The sequence below is a fragment of the Podarcis melisellensis genome (genome assembly GCF_964234715.1).
Source record: "Podarcis melisellensis genome assembly, chromosome: 6".
NCBI classification, from domain to species: Eukaryota; Metazoa; Chordata; class Lepidosauria; order Squamata; family Lacertidae; genus Podarcis; species Podarcis melisellensis.
In genome coordinates this window covers 50,426,486-50,449,613 of record NC_138538.1, presented here as the reverse complement: position 1 = coordinate 50,449,613, position 23,128 = coordinate 50,426,486, and the positions used below count along the sequence as shown (strand labels likewise).

At 41.1% G+C, this 23,128-nt stretch overlaps 1 protein-coding gene across 13 annotated transcripts in view; it reads right to left on the bottom strand.

Moving 5' to 3' along the window:
• Window positions 1-23,128, bottom strand: part of RNF220 (ring finger protein 220) — a 327,501-nt gene that overhangs the window by 44,153 nt on the left and 260,220 nt on the right. For 11 of the 13 annotated variants that reach the window (XM_081914744.1, XM_081914747.1, XM_081914741.1 and 8 more), the window contains 2 exons: window positions 19,091-19,212; window positions 17,197-17,329 (listed from right to left, as the gene is read on the bottom strand). In XM_081914744.1, coding sequence (XP_081770870.1) covers window positions 17,197-17,329; window positions 19,091-19,212 — 255 coding nt within the window. The remainder of the gene's footprint in view (window positions 1-17,196; window positions 17,330-19,090; window positions 19,213-23,128) is intronic. The other 2 variants (XM_081914743.1, XM_081914746.1) reach the window with 1 other exon arrangement.

Here is a 23,128-nt window from a genome sequence, read left to right as displayed (position 1 = left end):
AAAAGTCTGTACCCATATGAATCTGCCTGGGTCCTGCTCGTAAATCAGCCATTAAGATCTATTAATTGGTAGACAATCGGGGCCTTTCTGGTAATGGACTCATACTGCATAAGCCTCTCCTGCTGCCTCCCTGTCAGTTCTTAATGTTATCAACAGAAGGGCAGTCCTACTCCTTGCTTCAAATTCTAACTGTAAAATAAAACAGAAAACCTTTGCTCTCAGACACTTCAAAGCTTATTTCAGTCCTACCACCTTCTCACTTAGAAAGTAACCATTTATGTAGAGGAGAAAGCTGCAGGATGTGGGATTGTGCATGCATGCATCAATGAAATCCCCAAGCCAAACTCGTCTAGGCTAGCTCACTGCTTCCTCAGTTCTCTGGTCAGCCATAAGCAATCTCATCCTGAACACCACTGGCAACATTTCCCTTGTAGCAGCCAGAAAGCAATGAATTTTCAAGTTAGGACTTCAGGTGCGGAAAGAGGAGGTGCATTTTGCACTGGTTCAGAGAGGATGGTTGGGCTCTGCTTGGGAAAGAGAACTGTTTTGTTTTCAAAAATATACGTTCTCTTACATTTCACAAATTCCAGGGCTGTTGAATGGGATACAAATCAGATTCCAAGGCAGAATCTTGGCCAAACCCAGCCCCCAGAGGGCAGTAAAGGTCATGATTGACTTTGTTCCAGATTAAGTTCCCCCTTTCTTATCATTCAGTACTTTCAAGTCATGCAACCTCCTGTGCGGCTAGCCCCAGCAATGGGTACCCAGGAGACCACCTTTGAAGATGGAGGTTCCATTTAGTAATCATGTCCAGTAGCAGCTGATAGGGCCATCCTCCAAGAATTTGCTAAATCTCTGTTTAAAGCCATTGGGCATCACCACATTCTTCCAAATATGACTAATCAGAATAAAATGCTGTGTATTTAGGCCCATTTTGATGTCTTCTCATCTGGGGTGGTTAAAAGAACAAAGCATGCTATCGTGTTATTAACTAGTATTTATGCAGCAGCTTAAATAGACTTGAAGAAGAAGAAGAAGAAGAAGAAGAAGAAGAAGAAGAGGAGGAGACGTTTTAAAGGGATAAAGCATATTTTTGCTTTCGGATGAGGCAAGTGTATTGCCTAATCACTGAAGTTTAAAATTATTAAAATTGTGTCGTAAGGCTTCTTAATTCCCAATTTGGCATTCCTTAGAGAAAATAATTTTGCCAACTCATTCTTCCAATCTGCTAGCTTTTGGCTGAATACCATTTACTTTTGGTGATATAACTAACCCTACTGAAGCTAAAGCAACACCATTTTCTGACAGTCTTAATCCAAGATGCCTTTCTAAAGGTCCAGACAAACAAGAGTGAGCATGCAGGTCAGACTCGGGAGCCATTAAGCCAAGAAAAAACAAAGTTACTGTTCTGTCTCCGATCCCCATTGCTCTTGTAGGCGGCTGCTCTGACAAGCAATTCCAGCACCACTGTTGAGTGGCACCTCTATAAACCCTGTGACAGTTCGGGAGACAAACTCTCTCATCAGTCAGAATGTACCTATCAAGATCACTTACCTTGAGAGCACAGTAGCCCTCGAGCACTGTGTACACAGCTCTGCTCTGCCTGGCCTTGGAGCAGCTGGACCCAGCACCAAAATTGAGTTAATGCTGAACATTCTAGGAGTTCCGAGCAAGAAACAGCCCCACAGAGATATGAGCACAGGACCTTTGCTATGAGTAAAGAGGCCCATTTCACATGTGTAGCAGGCTAGATCTAAACTGCACACATTAGACAGCTCTCCCCCTCTCCAATTTCTGAGTTAAAAAATGATTATTTATGCCTTTCTAAAGAACCATTTTTCTATAATCTGTTTCCACGGTTCTTCTGTATGAGTGGATAAGATATATAGCATGACATACGTGTTACTGAAATTATGAACAGTTTAGGAGGGGGAAATAATAGAGAACACTGACCTACTACTTGGTATACTTCTAGATTAGAGGGTGTGATGAAATTCATTTACAAGCAAAACAGAAGTGCATCAATAGTCTGTGGCATTCACTGCCACGGAATATGATGATATGACAAGCATACCTAGATTAAAATGAATTAATTATCTTATTAATGAAGGTGACTTCAGCATTATTCTCTTGGGTGACTATAAACACAACATCTTTTTCCTTTTCCACTCTTGTGACATATTTTCGCTTCCCCCATCCTCTTTTTGCATGCAATGTGTGGGTCTGTTTTTTCAATCATGATCAAACTAGAACGTTTGGGATGGGAAGATACATGGCCTTTTACTTCCAAAAAATCTAATGCCTCCCCACTCGAAGTGCAACCTAGAAGCACCGTTTTGCTAGACATCTGTATGTTTAACAGCACCCATGACTATGCTAGTAAGATAAAATCCCATGCCCTTTAAAAACAAATATATATTTTATACGTCATACAGAGTAAGCGCTCACATGAATGTTCACTGGTAAAGTGCGTAACTACATCTTCCCTGCATTCCATTTCAATAATTTTATTTTTCATGAAAGAATTTGTATTCCATCACTCCATAACTAAAACCCACATATTTTTTAAAAGATGTAAATATTTTTCCTCTTGCTGCAAAGCCCTAACTAACACCATTATATTTGTGTTGCGAATAAAATTGGGGCTGCAATAGAACTGCACTTCCGGAAGCTGGAAGTAACAATAAGGACTAATGGAACATTCCATATTGCTGTTATACAATAATAGCTCTACTTTTCCCCCTACTGAGTCAGAAAAGTACTGATTTGGTATTTGGGAGAAGTAATGGACTGGATATGGGTCAATAAATTGAAATTCAATCCAGACAAGACGGAGGTGCAGAGAGGTGGTATTCAACAAGCTCTGGAAGGGATTGCACTCTCTCTAGAGGATCAGGTACACAGACTATGAGTGTTTTCAGATTCATCATTTGAGGCTCAAGTAACCTCAGCAGCACAAAAGACCTATCCGTTCAAGCTGATAACTGCCCACCCCACACCCCACCCCTGCCCCTGAAAGTCTAATCATAGTTAGCCAATTCCTGGTAAATTCTGGGTTGGATTACTGAAACTAATTTAGAATACTGAGGCTAAACAGCCAACAGGGGCCAGCTGTAGAGATCATATATTGTCTGTACTGAAAGAGCCTTGCTGATTCCAGGTAACTTTCCAAGTTCAATTCAAAGGGTTGTAAAGGGAGGCCAGTGCGATCATTAGGCCAACTAGGTAGCCACCTAGGGCACAGACCTCAGAGGGGCGCAGTGCTGACCTTTTAGGGGCACAGTTTACGCAGGTTGTTTTTTGTTATAGCTTATGAATTTCTAGTAATATTTTCTATTTTGAAGAATTTTATGATTTCTACAAACTGAAGTTAGCCATTTTTGGGGGTATGTGTGTGTGCAAGGCTAGCTTTGCCTAGGGTACAAAATATCTGGCACCAGCACAGAGTACAGGCAATGGTGCATCATAACAAGGCCATACGTGAACCGTGCTTTGCTTGGTTATAAGTAGCAGTTGCATTGTAATTCCTTAGCAATAAGAAAACTTAAAAAAAAAACACAACTGGTCTTGGGGTACAATTGTATCCTTAGTTGGGCTGGTTATTTACCATTATGTATGCAACTTTCTAATCGTAAAAACAGATACTGTACAGAAATGAGACTGCACATCATCTTTATATAAGTGAAGAGTAGAACTGGAGCAAATAAAGCACAGAATCTGTTTTATTCTTTACAGAATTTAAGGGGTAAATCTCCCACTTGTCTGATTATCATTTAGGCATTGTGAGTAGTAGCACACAATGGCTTTAGAGTTCCACTGTCCGGAATGCTAAGGATCGACTATTTGTTTTCACTCACTATTTATTATTCCAAATTTGCTCACACATGATTACTTCCTACTGAAGTTGCTACTGCTTATAATTTAACTGTGTGTCACTGGTTGTCATTTATGGATACGTTGCTGTGTATTGTTATTGATTTTAAATTGAAAGCCACCTAGAGGGCTCTTTTTGAGTAAAACTGACAGGATATAAATCCAAAATATAACTAAGTAACAAATGAAATAATGACCTGCCAGAAGAACCTCTAGCAATGCTCTAGTGCAGAGCAGAAGAGCTAATCTGCTTATGACATGCGTATCTTGGCTGTCCTGCTCCTACGACGGAAGAGTCTTTAGTGTTGGTCCCTAAAGAGCTCAAGGTGCACAAGGCACAACACTTGATTCTTCACAATATAAAAAAATATCCAAAAACTGAATTATGCTCTACCTCTCACTTGGTGCAGAGACCTATCCAAGGCTGTAATGGCCAGAAATCAGATGAGTGTTTACAGTGCTTGTGGGTAATATAGAGAGATTTGGTAAAAAATACAGTCTCTAGTTAAAGACTAAAAAAAACCCAGCAGGTTTTGTTAATTACTTTTCCCACAACATCTACCAACCTCTGGCTGAGCTCATTCACCTGCTTTGCCTAAAGTGTTGCTTGCTCCTTCCTGGATAAGGAATAACTCTCCCCCACCCCCCAAAAGCAGCAATAAAAGTGTTTTAATGCTGCCAGGCCTCACACACATTTCCTGGGAACAGCTCTTGGCAGTGTTTGTTTCCTCAGCTGCCGAAACATCCCCAAACTAGCATCAAGAGAGCATAGTGGCACGGATGTAGCTTTCCTTTAAAAATGGCTTGGGGAAAAGCAAACTGCCTTGACTCTTTTAAAAAGAAAGGGCAAAAGGAAAGGATCGCTGTAGTCAACCTTTGATGGCTAATGTTTGTTGGAATTAGTTATTAAATTGCATTGTTCTATTACCCTGTTGCACTATAAACGATCAGGTAAAGATGAATTGGATTAGTAATGTTCATGACTCCAGGTTGATGGAAAACTAACCTGACCATAGAAAAATGCAAAGTCTGGTTTTCACTGGCTGCTATGAAATAACTTAATCAGGATCATGGGATTTATAAAATACACACATAGGTCTTCAGTGTTTGAGGCCATGCATATGGATCATTGTAGTAGAGCTGCCACTCTAAAGTCATCTTTCACGCTGTACGAAAACAGAGCCTAGGCTGCAAGTCTGCATCCCAACTGCTTGTAGTCATCTTTACTAACACACCAAGGAGGAGACTTTAAGAGGGGGCTGTATAATTTTATGGCCATTAATATTTTGTGGTACTGCTGCATGCCAAGGTGAAAGTCATCAAGCCTGTGCCTCAGGGGGCAAGCTGGTTGCCTGCAAAAGGATTTTTCCTCCTGTAAACAGCACCTCAGAACTTGGCTGAGAGCACTACACAAGTTCCCCTTTGTGCCTCCATCACACAGTGGATACAGCTGGAAAGAGGATCCCATATCCAAGCCGCTATGGCAATTCCTCCAGTTCTGTGCCAGGCTAATGTTCAGCAGGAGGCGTGCATGCATTTGTGTGCTTGTATGTGGAAGGCTGCCATACAAAGGGAAATTTGCAAGCAGAGGCTTAGCAATCATTGGCGTAATTTCCATGAAGGTGGCTCAGGGGAATTTTTGTTCATGTAAGGAGCGAGGGAAAACAAAAAAGGAAAGAGGGGAATTAAAGTAATCTTGAATCACTAAACAGGTTCACATCACTGGATCAATAAGCACCACTGACAGGGATCACAGTCACATTGCAATTCTGCCAATAACAGAGGAAGGCGGAAAAGCTGAGGGGACGACTTTTCTAAAGCAGCCGAGCATGAAGTAGTCAAGTTTGGTAGGCAACCCAGAGCAATGTCCCCATTTAAAGGCACTAGTGGAAGCAGCATGTCTTGCTGTCCACTGATTTAAATAACAATGCACTCAAACTTGATAGAAAAGAGTCATGGGATAGCATAACGAGGCCTGTATTTTATAAGCCAAACCTGCATGCTCACTGCAAACTAATTTTTCATATAGGCCAGGAAGACGGAAGAAAATCAGTGTTAATTTAATCAATTGATCAGGCTATTGATTACAAAACTGGAGCTGCTAGTTAGCCATCTGCAGTAATTCTGCCTGCTTTTGAGGGCACAGCACACAGCATCGATTTCTTCACCTGCTACACCAAAATAAAAACAGGAATGCACTTTCCAAGGAAGGAGGGGGTGGTGAAGCAGGATGGTATCAAGCCTGTGGTCCAAAGAGAGGAAGCAAGTCACTAAACACATGTAGCCAGAAAACAGGGGCAGCGCAGTGTCTTGCAAGTTTCAAACTGAAATTAGTTACAGATGCAGTCACGGTGTCTTGTGTAAACGCTATCGATTGGGAAGCTGACAGTCTTAGGAGCCTCAATGCTAGGACAATCAATCCGGCAGCAGTGTCACCTGCCACTTTACTGAATAGTTGACAATGCAATTATCCAGTGTGGAGGCAGAGAGTTGGCGTGTGTCAAACGCAGTTAACCACTTTCTGGGCACTACTCGATAATGCGTTTCACCGCTTGGCGCAAGAGACGACATGCAAAGACAAGAAGCAGTTTAAAGTCATTGAAAAACCACACTTCCCCTCTTTGGTGGTGGTGGAGGTGTAGGAAGGAGGAGTAAGAGAAGAGTCCCACTGCCTCAACAACTGTATTTTAAAATGCTATTAAAATTGCGTCAATCAATATCTTGACAGCTGAGGCTGAAGGGCAACCCCAAAGCTCACAGGAGAAGCTGTATTCAAGGCAGATGGCTTTGCAGGGGGAGGAGAGGGGATAAGGAGAAAAAAATGACAGACTAGAACCTTCATACCAAGCATGGGGGTGCACACATACACAAAATATTGTTTCAGTAATGCTGTGAGAACCAAGAGTAGATGAGCTCATGCCTGCTAGTCCAACAGCCAAGAAAATGTACATTAAAATGTATGTTCTCAACTTGGAGCCTACTCAGTTTCCAGCATGGAGTACTTTTAAATGTCACCCCATTACCCTAGATTCCTCCTGCCAATTTAGTGCACCTAACAATCAAATTTTGTCCCCCGACAGCCGGTTAATCTCTTCCTCCCCTGTTGCAGCACATGAGGGCTATGCTATAAAGGAAATGGTTCACTCAAATGCTGCATTTGAGTAAACTGAGAACAGATATTAAGATTCTCCTTAAACTCTTTCAAGTTTCAATAATCTTGCACGCAATAGATAAAGCATCAGTTATTCCCTTTATTTAAACTGCACTGTCTAATGAAATAGTGGTGCCACAAGTTGTCATGCAACAGGCACCAGAATTATTTTCATGCAATACTTATCCTGCTTTTTTAAGGTTACAGGAGAGCAGTGAACCCTAGTTTAACCTTCCCGAATATTTAATTGAAGCCTGTCTTTCTGTAACTTGAACTTATTCCCACTTATCCATCCCACAAGGCCATTATAAATACATTGCTATTATTCCTCACCCCACCTCAAAAAATACCACTTGGGCAACCCTGTTCATAAGCAAAATTGACTCACCTAAAAATAAGGTAGTAGTTTCTACATGGGAATGTCCTAGGTATACAGAAGTATAGTAGTTTCTAAATTAATTGAAAAAGAAAAACTGGGGTGGGGGTGGGGGTCAGCACGACAAGGACCTGTGAACTTTTAGGACCTATGAAGTTGAGTTTGTCAATTCAAATAAAATAAAATAAAAGGAACCAGAGGGAGAAAGACAGGGAACCAGTTTGCTCACACTCCTTAGTAGCTTATATTATCAGGGAAGAAAAATTGAGACACTACACAATAACTCCCCCCCCCCCAAGTATACCTTCTCCTTCTCCAGAAACTGTCCTCCCCAAGATAGGCAGCAAGAAATGGTACATAGATTGTCCTGAGCCCTTCAGAATTAAATAGCATAGTGGGGACGGCTTTAGGCAAGTAGAGGAAAAAGGTGTGTGCTCCCACACTCAGAAAGTATTACAAGCTTTTGCCCTAGTCAGCCTCTGAACAGGAATATTCCTCTTAGGGGACAAAGATACATTACAACACATTAATGCTGCACGTCTTTGTCATTTTCATTTCAGATTCCCTATGCTTGTGTTGTAGTCAGAAAATAAATACTCAAATATAAGTTTTAACACTGTGTTGTATTCTACCATGTTCATGAGGAAATGAGACCTCAAATATGTCATCTACGCTTTCAAAACTCCAGAAATTTGAATGGAAATGAACAGGCCTTCAGGAAATACACACTGTATAGCCTTCCGGGGTGACAAAAGCAACCAAGTGAACCTTTAAAATCTCTCAGGTTAAAAAAAAATCTTTCTGTATGGAAAGACAGCAAGTTGCTGAAGTAGAAAAACTTTCAATTATATCTTTCTCTTACGACTTATAAAGTGGTACAGAGCATGAAGGCTATAGCAATTTTTTCTGCCGTTGTGCTGTTGCCTTAAAAGGTCCTAGGTACACCAGAACTTTAGCAACTTGCCGATTTATTGTGGGGGAAAAACTTATACAGGATACGTCATTATGATTGTTATTATTATTATTAACTGAATTTGCATACTACCGTTCATCCACAGATCTCAGGGAGGTTCACAAAAGAATGCATTAGATGCATTAAGTGGGACAAAGTGGTTGGTGGTAGCTACAGATTATACAATGTAGCAGTATACATCAGAGTGTTGAACTATAAACAACATTAAAAAAAATATTCCCAGCATTTCATTGTACAGTATAAGCTATTTAGGATGTTGAGTAGTTTCTCTGCCTTGTAAACTAGAAATATCATAAAACTGATTTCAATAAAGTTTTGTATGTCGTTTAAGAAAAGAAGAGTATTTCCCAAGCACCGTATTAATTCTAAGGTTGGGTGGTTCATCAGGCAACCAGATATCATCTTCCACTATGTGTGTGAATGAGCATACCACAAATCCTTAAATCGTATTTCACTAAACACCTCAAATACTTAACTTTTCAAATACTTAAATTTTCCCACTTGGTAGACTGGAAACTAGAGGAGTCCACTAATGCTCATCCTGCCTCCTCTTAGGTAATAGAAAGGTAGACCATGCCAAGACAGGGTTTGCTTAACAGTTAGGCATCTATGATGAACTAATAATTAATATCCCAAATGAGAATAAAACTTTGCACTGAAAAGTAAGGACCTGGTTCCTGAGTTCTGGTTCAGGCTATTACCCAGTCCTAACCATGCCTACTCTGAAGAAAATCCTACTGAATTCAGTGGGACTTACTCCCAGAAAAGTGGGGTTAGGATTCAGCTTTAGCCAACAGATGATATCACGCATATGACTTACATAACAATTGCATGGGATTCCTCAGTTAGTGAAAGGGCTCTTAGGAAATACAATGGCTCTTTTCTCTGTCTTTCTCTTTCTCTTTTGATAGCACAGAAGCACCAAACATATTACATCTCCATCTTCTGGATTGTGTCGGTTTTACTTATCTTATTCATGTTGCCATTCTGAAAGAAACTACAATTTGAATTTCTTTCCAAAGTGTGTTTTGTTCCAAAAAAACTCTCTGCGCTAAATCTACATCTTTAAAGTCACTACTGCTCAATGGAGGGAAAAGGGTTCTAAATTCTGCTTCAGAAATCCTGTGATGATTGCACGAAGTAAATTCATTCAGGTATTTAATTTATCTTCTGCAGAGAGATACATTTCCTTGGTGCAGGACTTTTGCATGTCAGTGCAGTATACACAAAAAGCTTACAACAGGAATCCACATCACACAAGGAAAACTGTTGCAGGCCAGCTCAAGACAAGCAAGACTAGATTAGTTAGCATTCTTGAGCAATTTCTGCCTTTGAGTGAAACAAGAGATAGCTATGTGGCAGGCACCTTGCAATAGCGAACATGCTGCTTAGTGTATAAATGAGAGAGACATGCACATATAAACAAATGCATATTACAGTTTGTATCATAAGGGAGTTTCATTCTATGGCATTTCATCTTTATCCAAGCAAACAAAGAAAACAAAGTGTTGTGTATGCACATTTGTGCAGCAGCAGAAGGGCTAACAAGAGCAGAAATAACATGAGCATTCCTTTAGTTGTCTTTACTGGTTCTTGTTCAACTGTTCAAGGCACACAGTGTACTTGTTTCTGAACTGATAAATTTTAAAAAAATTAAAATGAAATGTTGTTGTTTTTGTTGTGTTTTTTTTTTTTAAGAACAGCATTAAACTATGGAAGCAGACAGTCCGGGATATTTTTTTTAACTTGTGGGATAAGGCAAAAGAGAGCATGTTACCAAGAAGCAATATCTGAAACAGATTTTCAAAGCTGGGAGAAGGAGAGAGACATTAAGGACGTCACAGATATGAAATTCGAAAGCTGCTCCACTGACAGCTCTCCTTCCTTCTGCCAAGTCCATTCAAATCCATGGATAACAAATATTAGTTACAGATTCATTCATCCAAGGATCTGTACACACTACAGATACCTTTTATTTCCTGGTCAGTCCTCTGGGAAATCTCATTGTCTAATGCCACTGCCAGCTCTCTTTGATATGACCTTAAATGCAACTTTAACTGAACAAACTGGATGATGGAAATCAGGCACACGCCTGTTAGCTTTGCAGGCGCTCTCAAAGAAAAGCATCTTCCTATTTGTGCTCCAGAGGGGAAAAAACAAGAAAATGTAGCTAGTAATTTCAAAAGAAAGTAGGCGGGATGTCACCCTTTGTATATTTTAAGATTCCTAGCAGAACAACTGTATGACATCCACATTTTGCTAGAGGCAGATTATTTCAAAATGATTAGAAAACAAAACAGCTTGAGTGAGATGAGACTATGCATTTCCATATGTCAAGTGCAGGGTTTCCATGAATGTTCATATTATAAAACTATTACGTATCATAATTGTATTTCCCCCTACTGTAGGAACAGACATGTGCCACTCCTAGATACCTACTTCGCATGCTTCTGGATTCTACACACATAAAAGTACAATCACTATTGTTGTTGGTTGTGGTGCCACTTCTGCAGTTTATTTTGCAAAAAGTCTGCTGTGACATCAGTGCTCAGAGCAAAAAGCATTTGAAGTTAAAGGGAGAAACAGGCTGTAAGCCAAGAGTGGGAAGACAGCCATCTGCAGGAAATGCCAAGCAATTCATCTGACTCTTCAAATAGTCATAACAAGTGTAGGTGACAATACCATCTATTAAATACTTTGCTCTGGCACAGAAGTTAGGCTCCTGAGCCAGTCCTTCAATCTCCAAATTAAGAAAAGGTCTACTAGATAAGGTCACGGGTTTGTCCAGTATCCTGCTTCCCACAGAGGCCAGCCAGATGCCCTCATGAAGCTGAACAGCAAGATATGACCTCCCTACATTGTTGGCCCCAGTATCTGGTACTCCAAAGGATCCTGCCTCTGGCCATGAAGGCTCAATTTAGGAGCCACCCAGCTGGTTAGTAATCTTTTGACAAAGAAACCTGGAACACCAAGAACAATGGGGTTTCTCATTTAGTAGGAACACCAGCACCTTTGAATTGCTTGTAAGTGAAAGACCTTCCAAATTCAGAACATACCACACAGTTCCTCATAGGAAGGTTTCTAGTAATCACTCTTCTAGGAAGCCTTGCATACTGTCCTTTCAGTCATTAGGGCTTTGCCTCTGTGTATTATTTTCAAGGCAACTGAAATCCCCAAGAGTGTCAGGTGAATAGACAGCTGGCCAGTTGTTGCTTTCCTTGACAAGGTGGTGCAGTGCAGGAAGGGCAAGGACAGGGAACTTGACTACATTCTTCAAACCCTTCATATCTAGAGAGGACAGCAATCTTGGCTCTATCAGACAGTACAGCTCAGAGTTTAAATGGGACTTGCGCTCACTTGCTTTTCCTGTCTCTGTCTCTCTCTCTTTGAAGTTGCCTGGACAGCTTCCTCAAGCTGGCGTTATCACTCCCTCTAACCACTCTTGGCAGGCAATCTAATTCCCCCTGAAAAGGTCACCGCCATTTTAACTGCCTTTCAATCACATTAGGAGTGCTGCTGCTCGTGCCCGCATAGCTGTGCCTGCAGCTCTCCTGGCTGAGGTGCGATCGATAAACTGACATACCGTTTCACCCCCCCTCCGCCCAACTCCCCCTTTCCCAATGGCTCCCTCACTGTGCAGTTTAGACTCTTACCCCCCTTCCCAACACCAACTCACCTCCTTTGGCTAAAGGAATGACACAATATGCTGATTGACCAAAAAATCTCCTAAAAGTGATACAACATAGGGGGAAGAGATAACCTATCATGCTTTAATCTACTTAGCCCATTTGCTCCAGCAAAGGGGGAGGGGGCTTGGGCTCTCTTCCTAGATACACAGAGGCAGCAACATCCTGGGGACCAGGCAGCTCAGACTCCTTTGAAGCAAGGTTCCTACAAAGAGCAAGCCTGCCTCCAGCTCCCCTCCATGCAATCATTACTGTTATCTCTCTTGCATTCACCCTTTTTTCCTCACAGTTACCACTGCCGTGTTTTCTCCATCGATCCTCGTGTAAGACACTGTTTTAAGTCCGCTAGCCTTTTGACTGGGCTAAGCCGTTTAAGAGATGACAGCAGCCTCTATCAGCACAAAGCCAATATGATTCTTTTCGGATAAAGCACTTTTTTCTCACCCGCTCTTCCTCCCTCCCACTCACAAATAACAGACGCACAGACAAAACTGCTAAGCTTTCAAAGAAAAAAAGGCATTCCACCCCCCCCAACTTCTCTCTGCAATTCTTTAAAGGGATAACCTTGCAATGTAAACAGCTAGAGTAAATGAGTAGCTGTTCTTTAGAATAAGTGAGAGATTTCTACAAATGCAGGGAATTTAAAAGGGGGGGGGAGTGAGAAGAAACCCAATGCCACCCGCATTTCAGCAGGTAGGATGCAGGCTGGAGCATTAGACGCAGAACACAGGAACAATTCTTCATCAAACTCAGTAGATATAAATTCAGGCCCCATTGACTGTGGAGTCTCCAACAAAACTTTACAATGTTGTGAGATACGTCTGAATTCTCCAATCTGGGCACAGTTTGCTGCTGTACTATGCCTAACACTCCCAAGTTTCAGCATCCAGAAATCAAAACTGCTGGTAAAGCACTAGTTGAACCAACCAATGTACGCCTCGCCCCACTATTTTTCATGTCAAATGTTATTATTTAAATCATAGTTTTTTAAATATCAGACACAGTGTGCCCCTTAAAAACAGTTTAAAATTACATCTTAAATTATATATTCTCTTAACACTGAATTCATAACCTTTTCTTGAGGGACTGAATTAAGTGTACTCTTCTATGTAAAAAAGTAATAATAGAGAAATGTGGTTTTTAGGTCAAGTATTACAAATATCACAAAAGTATCATGTATACTTATTATTGTCCAACCTGTAAATATTTAGACCGTCAAACAAAATGAACACTTAGGGTGGTTTTCAACTACCATGCCCTATCAATGCAAGGATTTCAACTTGTTCAATGGGACATCCCCCTCTTTCCTAAATCTGCTCCAGAGAGTGGGGGGAACCCATAGAATAAATTTAGGGTATGTTCAGGGGGAGAAGGTTCCTTTGTGCAAGGAGAAAGTCTTGTGTTGATTGAATGAGAGACTTAGTACTATGTTGGATTCCACCTTTACTTCCTCTATGTCGTGGTGACATGCTGTTCTGTGAATAACCTACAAACCCACTCTAAAATTTAAATGCACCTAGTGGTCAAAAAAAGTTGGTAGCCACTAGGCTAATGGAAGTTGTAGTCCAAAAATATCTGATGACCACCACGTTGGGGAATGCTGCCCTAAAGTATCACCCACATAGAGGGTGTTGCTGTACCTCTGCATAATTCACCGTTCTAACCATGCCTCCTTCGAGTTAACCGGGGTGGGGTGGCGTGGGGTGTAGTTCTGTTTCAGCTGTTCCTCAAGTGTTATTGTAAATGTTGTAGTCTCAAAACATCTGCAGGGCTGAGTCTGCCTATGCCTGCACTAACCTAAATTCAAGAGGAGAACACATCAAGCTAACCGATTACTACAAACAGCTATAACATATTTCTTACCTTATTGAAAGCGGAAACTGGTAAAGTGTATGGATTGTACTACCAAGTGCCCTGTTTCTTAGGTCTAAGCTCTGTCCTCACAGCCCATCTAGCTCTATCAGGCCTCTTGTATCCCCACACTTTTTCTCTCTCACACAATGGCCATGTTAGGATGCAATGATGGCCATAAACCACATTTAAACAAATCAAGCACTTCCCACTTCATTCCTCCCTTCCAGGTGCACGCAAACAAACCAAGAAGCATCTGATTCAGCAGCTGAACCAAAACCTGAACCAGTGCTCCTGGTTGCTTTATCTCAAATAAACTATAATCAAGAAGTAAAGAACTACCCTTGGGTTCCTGGTGGTGGTTTGTTAATGAGAAACAAGCCACAAGAGCTAGTTTGGACATGACGCTAAGCCAGCAGTTCTGCAAGTTGTTTCCCAGCTTTGAGAAGAGAGGACCACAACAGTGAGTGCTTGAACTGCATGCACAAACACACATCTATGAACATACTAATCCACATATCTATACATGCAGGTCTTGCTATCTGAACACAATGGGTCCCCAGGAAATCATTCATTAGGCAAGCAACCACACAATGAGCAGATTATTTACATTATTTCCTATGGGAACATTTCAAATCTGTGAATTGTCTGATCGCCTTCTCTCCTTGGTTTCCACCCCAAACTGCTGCAGCCAACTAGCAAAAGACAGTTTTTCCTGCTCCTTGATTTGTCCCAATCTCTTTCCCTTTCTCCATTCGTCCCTGGTTTCTAATCAAAATGGCTGTCACTGACTAGCAAAACACAAAGAAGCAAGGAAATGAGCAAACTCCAGCTATTTAGATAACTGAATGAACTACTTGGGCAGCAAAGGTTTGGGTGTAATTTTTTGTGTTCAGATGACTGAAATTTCAGATGGCAAGCCAGATAGCAGGACCTATGTGCACTTTATGGCCAAGTGTTGAGTCCAAACATGGTCAATATAAGTGAACTCTTATGTTAAAGGTGAATTAGGCCTTAAAGGCTACAAAAGTTACTATTCCACTTTATAAAGTGTGGAATTACACTTTTCAAATATATCCACTATGGAATACCTTATTCAGTCATTTTTAGCATCATCTTCTAACATTGCAACAGCAGAACCCAATGCAAATAATCCTGTCTCAACCTATCACAATGAGACAATAGCTTAGAAACATCATGTGGTAAAAACAAGCCAATAGATTGATCAAGAAAACACTCCAGGGAATATGTAGAGAGTAGATTTTGCTTCTTTACACATATCTAAATGTCTTCCATTACCTTAATTGACAAAGCCAACAAGCAAAATGATAATCCCTATCAAAATGGCTGAGAAACTAATCCAAAGTATTTCAGGAAAGGGTACAAAACAGCAGTGAAAATGACTGATGAGCGTCCATATTTCCACTTCAAAAACAAGACAGGGATAATTTACATTAGCTGCCTATGTTTTCCATGCTAAGACTGTGCACAAAAGTGCAGACTGCTTAACGTTCCTGGTTACGTAGGAACTTAACTGCTTCTGTCTCCCAGACCTCGGGGCACATAGCAAGGCTTAGCCAGGGTCTGAAAAGTTAACACATTCCTGCAACAGTCAATCAGCTGAATGAGAATTATGAATAAAATTTGTGGGTGCAAGGAACCCACGGGACAGCAAAAAATTATTTGTCTACTGCAAATCAGTAGACAAAATTCTGAATATATTGGTAGCTAAAAGAATATACTTTCCCCATATGGCTGAACTCCTGAATATCTGTCATGGTGCTGCTTACCTCTCAAGTCTCATTTATCTATTTTTTTGTACAGATTTATCCATAGACTAAAGTGTGAAGGAAAACAGGAAAGAGCGAGCATCATTTATAAGCCCTAGTAACTCATGCATCTTTTAAGCCTGATTTCCTTTCCCAGTGGGATTTTCCTTGGGATATTTTAAATTAGAATCCAGGGCAATCTATGAAAATACAAGAGGATGCCAACTTTTACTTTGATGAGGCAATGTACTAGATTCTCTGGTCAAGGAAGGGTGGAACACTGTTTCTACAGAATCACAATGTTCACACCAGACAGTTTAGTCAATTCTGACACAGAGCAAAAGGCTGAATGTAAGAAAGGAGTCAGGTGCACAGCTAAAATTACATTCACCAATAAAACTCACAAAGGTCACATTTTGCCATAACTCATTCTCTCTTTTGCAGCCGATTTTCCTGTCACAGGGGAAGGAATAGAAGGAGGAAAAATAAGATGTGTTTGTCTGGGAGCCCTGAGGGCTGCAGTGCTGGAGGTGTATGGCAGGTTGCTGAATTCTCATTTATCAGCCTTAAAAAAGATGGAGTGATAAATGCATAACCGGCCCTTTAATATTTTATGCAGGTGCTAAAGTGACTTAGCTGTCAACTTCCATACATCACCAGCGGCTGATAAACCAGCTTTCGTCACTCCAGACTGGGGCTTTTTACAATTTCATTCTCCACTTCCATTTTTTAAAAATATGCACAATATTGCTGAAACTGATTGTCCTGTAGCTGCTCCTGTTGTCTCCCAACTTTGGGCTACATTTCCTCCTCAAAGGCTAATTTAAGCAGGGTTTTACTCATAACTACTATTATTTTATGCTGTTTTCATAGCCATAGGAAAACAAATATTGGTGCTGGCAGAAGTGCAACTTCCCACCTACACTGAGAAGCAAGCACCTGGCCTGTTACACAGTTTAAAAACATTCAATGGCAAGTGATGCAATGAATGGGAAAAAAACATTTTTCCTCCTGAGCATGTCAGCAAAGTCACTTCCCTTAAGCAAACTCTAACAGTTAAGAATTACAAAGGGAAATTTACGAAAGCAACTTTGCTATCTTGATCTTGTAAGGTATGATTGCTTTTTGTGAATGCATTTTCTGGCAGGAGACAAATAACATAAAATTTCTGTTAATGTTAATACCACAGATCATTACTATGATGAAAGCCAACTCTCTGGATGAATTTACATCCATGTTCCGTTAGAGTCACACATGCATGACAAGCTGCTTCAACCGTCATCAGTATCCACATGTTGTCATTGTGAAGACAGTACGTCTGCCACGGGAATAACTTTTGGGGGTATACTTGCATGAACAAAAACTGCTGAGGGAAAGAGCCCTTAGCCTGGGCTACAGTTTGGAGGGCAATAGCTCCAATATTAATAATCTGTTTTGTTCTTGGGATGACAGGGAGGGGATCTGGGCACTGTTCAGTCGGCAGCACATCTCAGCAATCCCCACAATGCCCCTCTTACCTCTGAATCCCCCTTCCAGGAGAGTAGTGGCACGTATCCTCTTCTGCCCGCACCATTCATATTCTTCAAAGCGATTACCATTTTCATTTTCAATGTCCACTGCATCATCCTCCATCATGCATGAGCCTTCCCTCTATTAAGCGAAAAGAATAAAGCACCAAGCATCATTTCAGTGTCCTGAGTTAAAAACGGTGCTAGTAGGTAGTATTCCTGTCAATGCATGCTGTATAGACAAAGCTAATCGTGGACAAAGTGGCAAGCACATGTTGACACAGGGTACTGGCAAAAGCTAACGAAGCAGGAAAAAGAATGTCATCCACATTCATTGCTGCTTATTGTGTGCTCACTTTATATTACTGGCTCCCCCAAGGTAGTGTGGGATGAGGTGAGTATCCCATTTAACCATAGGGACAGAGGCTGTGACATTATTGCCCAAGGCCAAATACTGAATTCATGGCCAAATTTGAATTCAAGACTTCCCAATTCAGTTTCTGATCAAAACTATACTTCCTTGCAATGAAAGGAATTAAGTTCTTTCACACATACAAGCTTTGCTACTGTGCCTCAAATTTAGAAACTATTTGAACTAGGCAAAACTAGAAAGTTAGATAAGGCAAAAAAGTGGAGCTGGAGCTGCAACTCTTCTAGGAGCAAAAGGGTAACACTCTACATCAAGTTTCAGGATCGCTGTTGCTATTGGATAACTCTTTAGCACAGCCTGAAGTGTATGAAGGTGCTGCTACAAAAATACTTTTATTTATTAATATAGCACTGGCAGGACTACACAAATACACCAAACAATACAGCCAATAGGAGAGAACCTCAAGGAATGCTCCATTTCAAGGGCAATGCTTAATCATCTTATCGCCAGTTTTACTCCAACCCTGAAAATATGGTTCAAATCACCATTAGGCAACTCCAGTTATGCCAGCAATGTATGTTAACTGAAAAACAGAAGTCCACAGTCAGCTGTATCAGAGGCTGCTATAAAAGCCACCATGACCAGAATGATAGGTTGATGGAGTAGTGTCACCTATCCTGCAGGAAGACCAGAACCTAAGTGAAATCAGCTCAGAACGTTAATACTGTGCAGTTGTACTACCAGACTCCCCCAACCCCACACTAAAAAATAAACACCTCCTTCAAAAATCAGAGAACAGAAGAAGAAACCTGCTGGATTAGACCAAAGGCATATCTAATCCAGCATCCTGTTCTCACAGTGGCCAACCAGATTCCTACAGGGAAACCTGCAAGCAGGACAAGAACACACTTGTGTGCAACTGGTGTTCAGGGACATGCTGCCTCTGATACCAGAGGTAATACAAAGCCATCATGACTAGTAGCCACTGAAAGCCTTATCCCGATTTTTTCTAATCTCCTCTTAAAGCCATCCAAGTTGATGGCTATCATTAGATCCTGTGGCAGAGAATTCTGCAGATTAACTATGTGCTTCATCATATTCACTTTCATAGGATGACTGAGGATTCTAATTATTATATGAGGGAGAAAAACTACTGTCTATTAGAAACTTTCTGATAACCATCTTCTCTCCAATCTATGTCCATCTCTGAGCTTTGCTGGATTTTGGTTAAACCGTAGTTGTCTGATATAACCAAAGTCTAGCAGTAAGCCAGGCGGTCTCCTAGTTAACAGTCAAAAATAGCACCTGCTATCCCTTCTCATTTGAAAGGTTAGGAAAACTGTCTTTAGAGTAATGAGATTGCCAAATCCAGACTTCAAGACAGAATTCCAAACTTCAAGATAGAACTCAAGTACAGATCTACATGGCCATGTGGACTTCAATCTGCAAATTTGGTTTCTACCCAGATCACAGGAGTAGCAGAGGGTAGGAAGAAATGAGAGAGAGGCAGTAGGGTTCCCTCAGTGCTTCTACCTTTGCAAGGCATTGTTCGACATGCCTACTCCTCTCCTCCTCGGATCCTGAGAGAGGTTGGCTGCAGAGGGGACATACCTGTCCTTCGTCTTGCTTCCTCCGTTTCATTTTTCCAATCCGAGCTATGCGAGGAAAGCAGAGAGAAAAGAAAAACACAATGGGTTATATAGTTGCCCAGTGACTGAGGAACCAAAGGGAAGAACATACTAGTTTCTGCTGTCAGCCAGGAAGCCTAGAGCCCCTGTGAGGCTTCATCTCATGCCTCTCAGAAAGAACACTGGCAATGGGGAGACCAACCTGGCCCCATCCATTGGCCTTTAAGGACCTGCTGCTCTAATGCTTACTCCCTTCTCCCTTCTTTTTTCCTTTTGTATTATGCCTATTAAGACTGTGAATTTGTGAGCTTAATTTAAGATACTGTATATGGGAAACTTTAAAACTGCAGGTGCATATTAAATAATATGAATAACTGAAAGCTACAAAGAGTGAGTGTGATATAGATGCAAGGTTTCAAGGCAAACATTTGCTCTTTCCTCCACCGAGCCTCGGTGGTTTCCTCCCCACCACACACCACCTGCTTCATCTTGAGGAGCTGTGCTCAAGTTTCATCTTGTGCAGTTACAGAACCTTTAATGAATTTAACCAAATGCCCCCCTAGTGAACAAAAACAGCGACCATCCTCACGGCACAGTAGAAATTAAGTCAAACAAAAACCAAGTGCCTTGCCCTCAAAAGGGCATATCTGATTTCATTATCTTTATAATACTGTTCCTCCCCTGGGAAAGCCTAAGAACCACTATTTTCATGTTCAGCATCTCCTGCAAATACAAAACCCACACTGTCGGGATGAAGATACTAGTTGGGTCCTATTCGCCTCCTGCATCCACCCTAGGATAAGTCATCAATTTTATTTTTGCCTCTGTTGTTCCTAATCAGACTTATTCAATAGTTGTGTTTCACAATATACTGACTAGAGAACAGTTTTCAAACTGCTATAAAAGATGCCACAAAACACTTCTGCAGACTAACATGAATACCTGAAGCTTGCTCTAAGAAAAGACACCAATCAGTATAAATGGGAAGCCCCAAGAGCCTAGTAATCTGCACAGCTGTGAAGATGTCAGAAAGAAGGGTTTCTGTCAAAATGATTTCTATAATTATGAAAGAGAGCTTCTGCTTAAAAGGTAAGCAGGCTTTGAAATATGGAGAAAAGACCCAAACACACACAGGCAGTTTCCAGTAAATATTTAGAAATCACAGCAGGACTATACTGGACTTAATTGTGCTCAGAAGATTTCACTTAGAACAGCACCATGTCCCTCTATCCCTATTTGTACTCTTTGCTCAATCCTACAATTTCAGATTCTATCCCTAATCTCCTACATCTCATCCCAAAATGACTACAAGCAGAAGCAATGCAGAATATATACAAGTAATTCCAATTATGGAGCTTGAAGTTTGCTTTTTGGGGAGAAAATTCTATTGTAGGCTCAAGAGACATGCCCCTCTGGTGAACTTTTTCCTTTACCAAACTGCTGATTAATTTGAACCCTCATTAAATGTGGACAAAACATCTGAAAAATTTGCATTAAAACAACATTGATCATTACGAGAGATGGCTTTAAGCAAATATTATCAGATATTTCAATCACAGACAGGGGAAATGAACAACTTAATAAGGAAGGTCAGAATTCTGACAGAGACCAAAATAAGAGCCCAAGGATATTCTGTGTAGTAACAAGAGATGACATGACAGAGAAGTCACTTAATGCAGTAACAATTATTGACATTATGAGCCTGCCAGTTTGCTGCAGAAATTGTAATGTATTGCAACTGCACTGCAAGAACGAGATGCTGCACACACCAAGTGGGAAGAAAGGACCCAAAAACTAAATTAAGGGAGGCACTGGAAAATAAGACAAATGCCATAAGCAGGGTAGGCTTTTAGTCATAACCCAAGGAGGCAATACAGGAATCCAGCAAAAGCTTTTAACCAGACCAATGTTGACTCAATAAAGGTATTAATTTTTTTCTGTTTGGGGCCTTTTTCTCTGGAGTTAACATATAAGCAAATTCAAGCACTTTGGGCTGGCAATACAGGCTAGTTAATCAGCAGAGGAGGATCAGGCATCCACCTGCAACCCATTTGCCTGAGCCATCGCCACTATCCTCACTCCAATTACTCTAGAGCTCCTCTCCCCACCTGAAGAACACAGGGCAGAGAGGTGCAGCTACCATTATCACTAGGCTGTTTATACAGTGTAGTGCTAACGGGCACCTGCCCACTTTCTCCCTCCTATACTTAGAACTAAAACACTCTCTCAAGAAACAAAAAAGCCAACTCCATCATACTTGAAGTGGAGCTAAGAGGACTCAAAGTTTCTGTCCCCCCTTCTCCAGGAGGGAAAGGAAGACAAAAGAGGGCAAGTCTAAACAGCTAACGCACTGTGTTTAGAATAACAAAGCTCCTTTCTGGCATGTGGGAATGAGTACAGGAATGAGAAGAGTTGATGCAGCCTTCTGAAGAGAGATAGTCCATTCTGGATGGGGCACACCTAACTATTTCTCTCACACTTCTGGGAAACAAGGAAGAGGAAACAGTTTCAGGCACTATCTCCTGACTGCAGCTCCATCTTTGGCAGGTCTCCGTTAGAGAGGTTGCTTTCTTGGACATTTTCTCCAAGGTGGAAGCAAGAGCCCTCCCACAAGAAGCTGCACACAGGGCTCTCTCACTTTGGCAGGTGAAGGTAATCCTAATTCACCCAAGGAATATGATTTGCAAATCTGTCCTAAATCTGTATGTCTTACCCACCTGACTTGCATTTGTGGGTCTCAACTACCAAATCCAGAGCTAATAATGACTCCCCTCCGATGTCATACTCGCTCAGATCCTCAATATGTATGAGGCATGGTTCGAACCACCTGGATTTCAGAAATATTTCTCATTGCCCTCAAGGAGCAGCTGGGGCAACATTCCCTGTTGACTCCCAGTGGCATGATTTGTAAAACAATTTACTGCAAACCCTATGGACATAATGTAACTTATTCCATAAGTCTGGTGTGAGAATAACGGAAAAAGAACTTGAAAACCACTTCATAAAAACTCAGGGTCCATGAATAATCATTTCTATAAACTTAAAAGTCCACTTAATGAAAAACTAAACTTGAATTTTAAGTGCCCTTGCAAAACTTTTAGACCTGTCATTATACTGATCCTTAATCTTTTTGAACCGGTTATATGTCAGCAGATTTTTCTGTCATCATTGCTAGTGTGCTATCATGACACACACAGTACTAATGCAAAGGATTTTTGTGCCTCAGCTGGCAAACTTTTCAACAACATCCAGCAAATAAGAGCATTAGGGGCTCTAAGCAACCCAGTCCACCTTAGAGACCCATGAGACACTGGGCAAAGAAAAATTGCTTTGCTCACAAAGTAAGAGCAGCATGAACAAAAGTGTAAATGGAGTTAAGAAGCTAACAAAAAGTTTCTGTTCCAACACCTTTTGCAGTAGCTTGATACAGGCAGAGGTGGATCTGGAGTGTGTGAGAGAAAAAACGGGGGCTGTTTGAAAGCCACTGAACAGAATTTCCAATTGCTACTATAGAGCTCAACTATCACTTCTAATCAACGTAGGAGGGATGGAGGAGCCCCAGAGGAAGGGGGGCAACTGCTGAGCTGTCCCGAAGGAGAACAGCTCAAAAGAACACACAAGTGAGACCACAGTATTGTTAATTAGTGCTGATAGATGCAATCATTTCTAATTAGCTCGCTAATCCTTCTCCCCTGTATTCCTGTCGCAGGAGCAAAGAGGGGGGCTGGGTTGATTTTTCCTTACCCTTAAGTCACAGGGTTTTTTTTTAAAAAAAAATCTGAATATAAAACAGAATGAAAAAAAGACTTTCACTTAAATGTCCCTCATTTAAGTGTGGATCTCTTCTAAAAAAAGCTTCTTTATTCCAGTTCTCACCCAGGATGCAAGGAGGCCACTTATATTACATTAATGATGCCAGTGCACCAGCGTGTCCATAATGTCA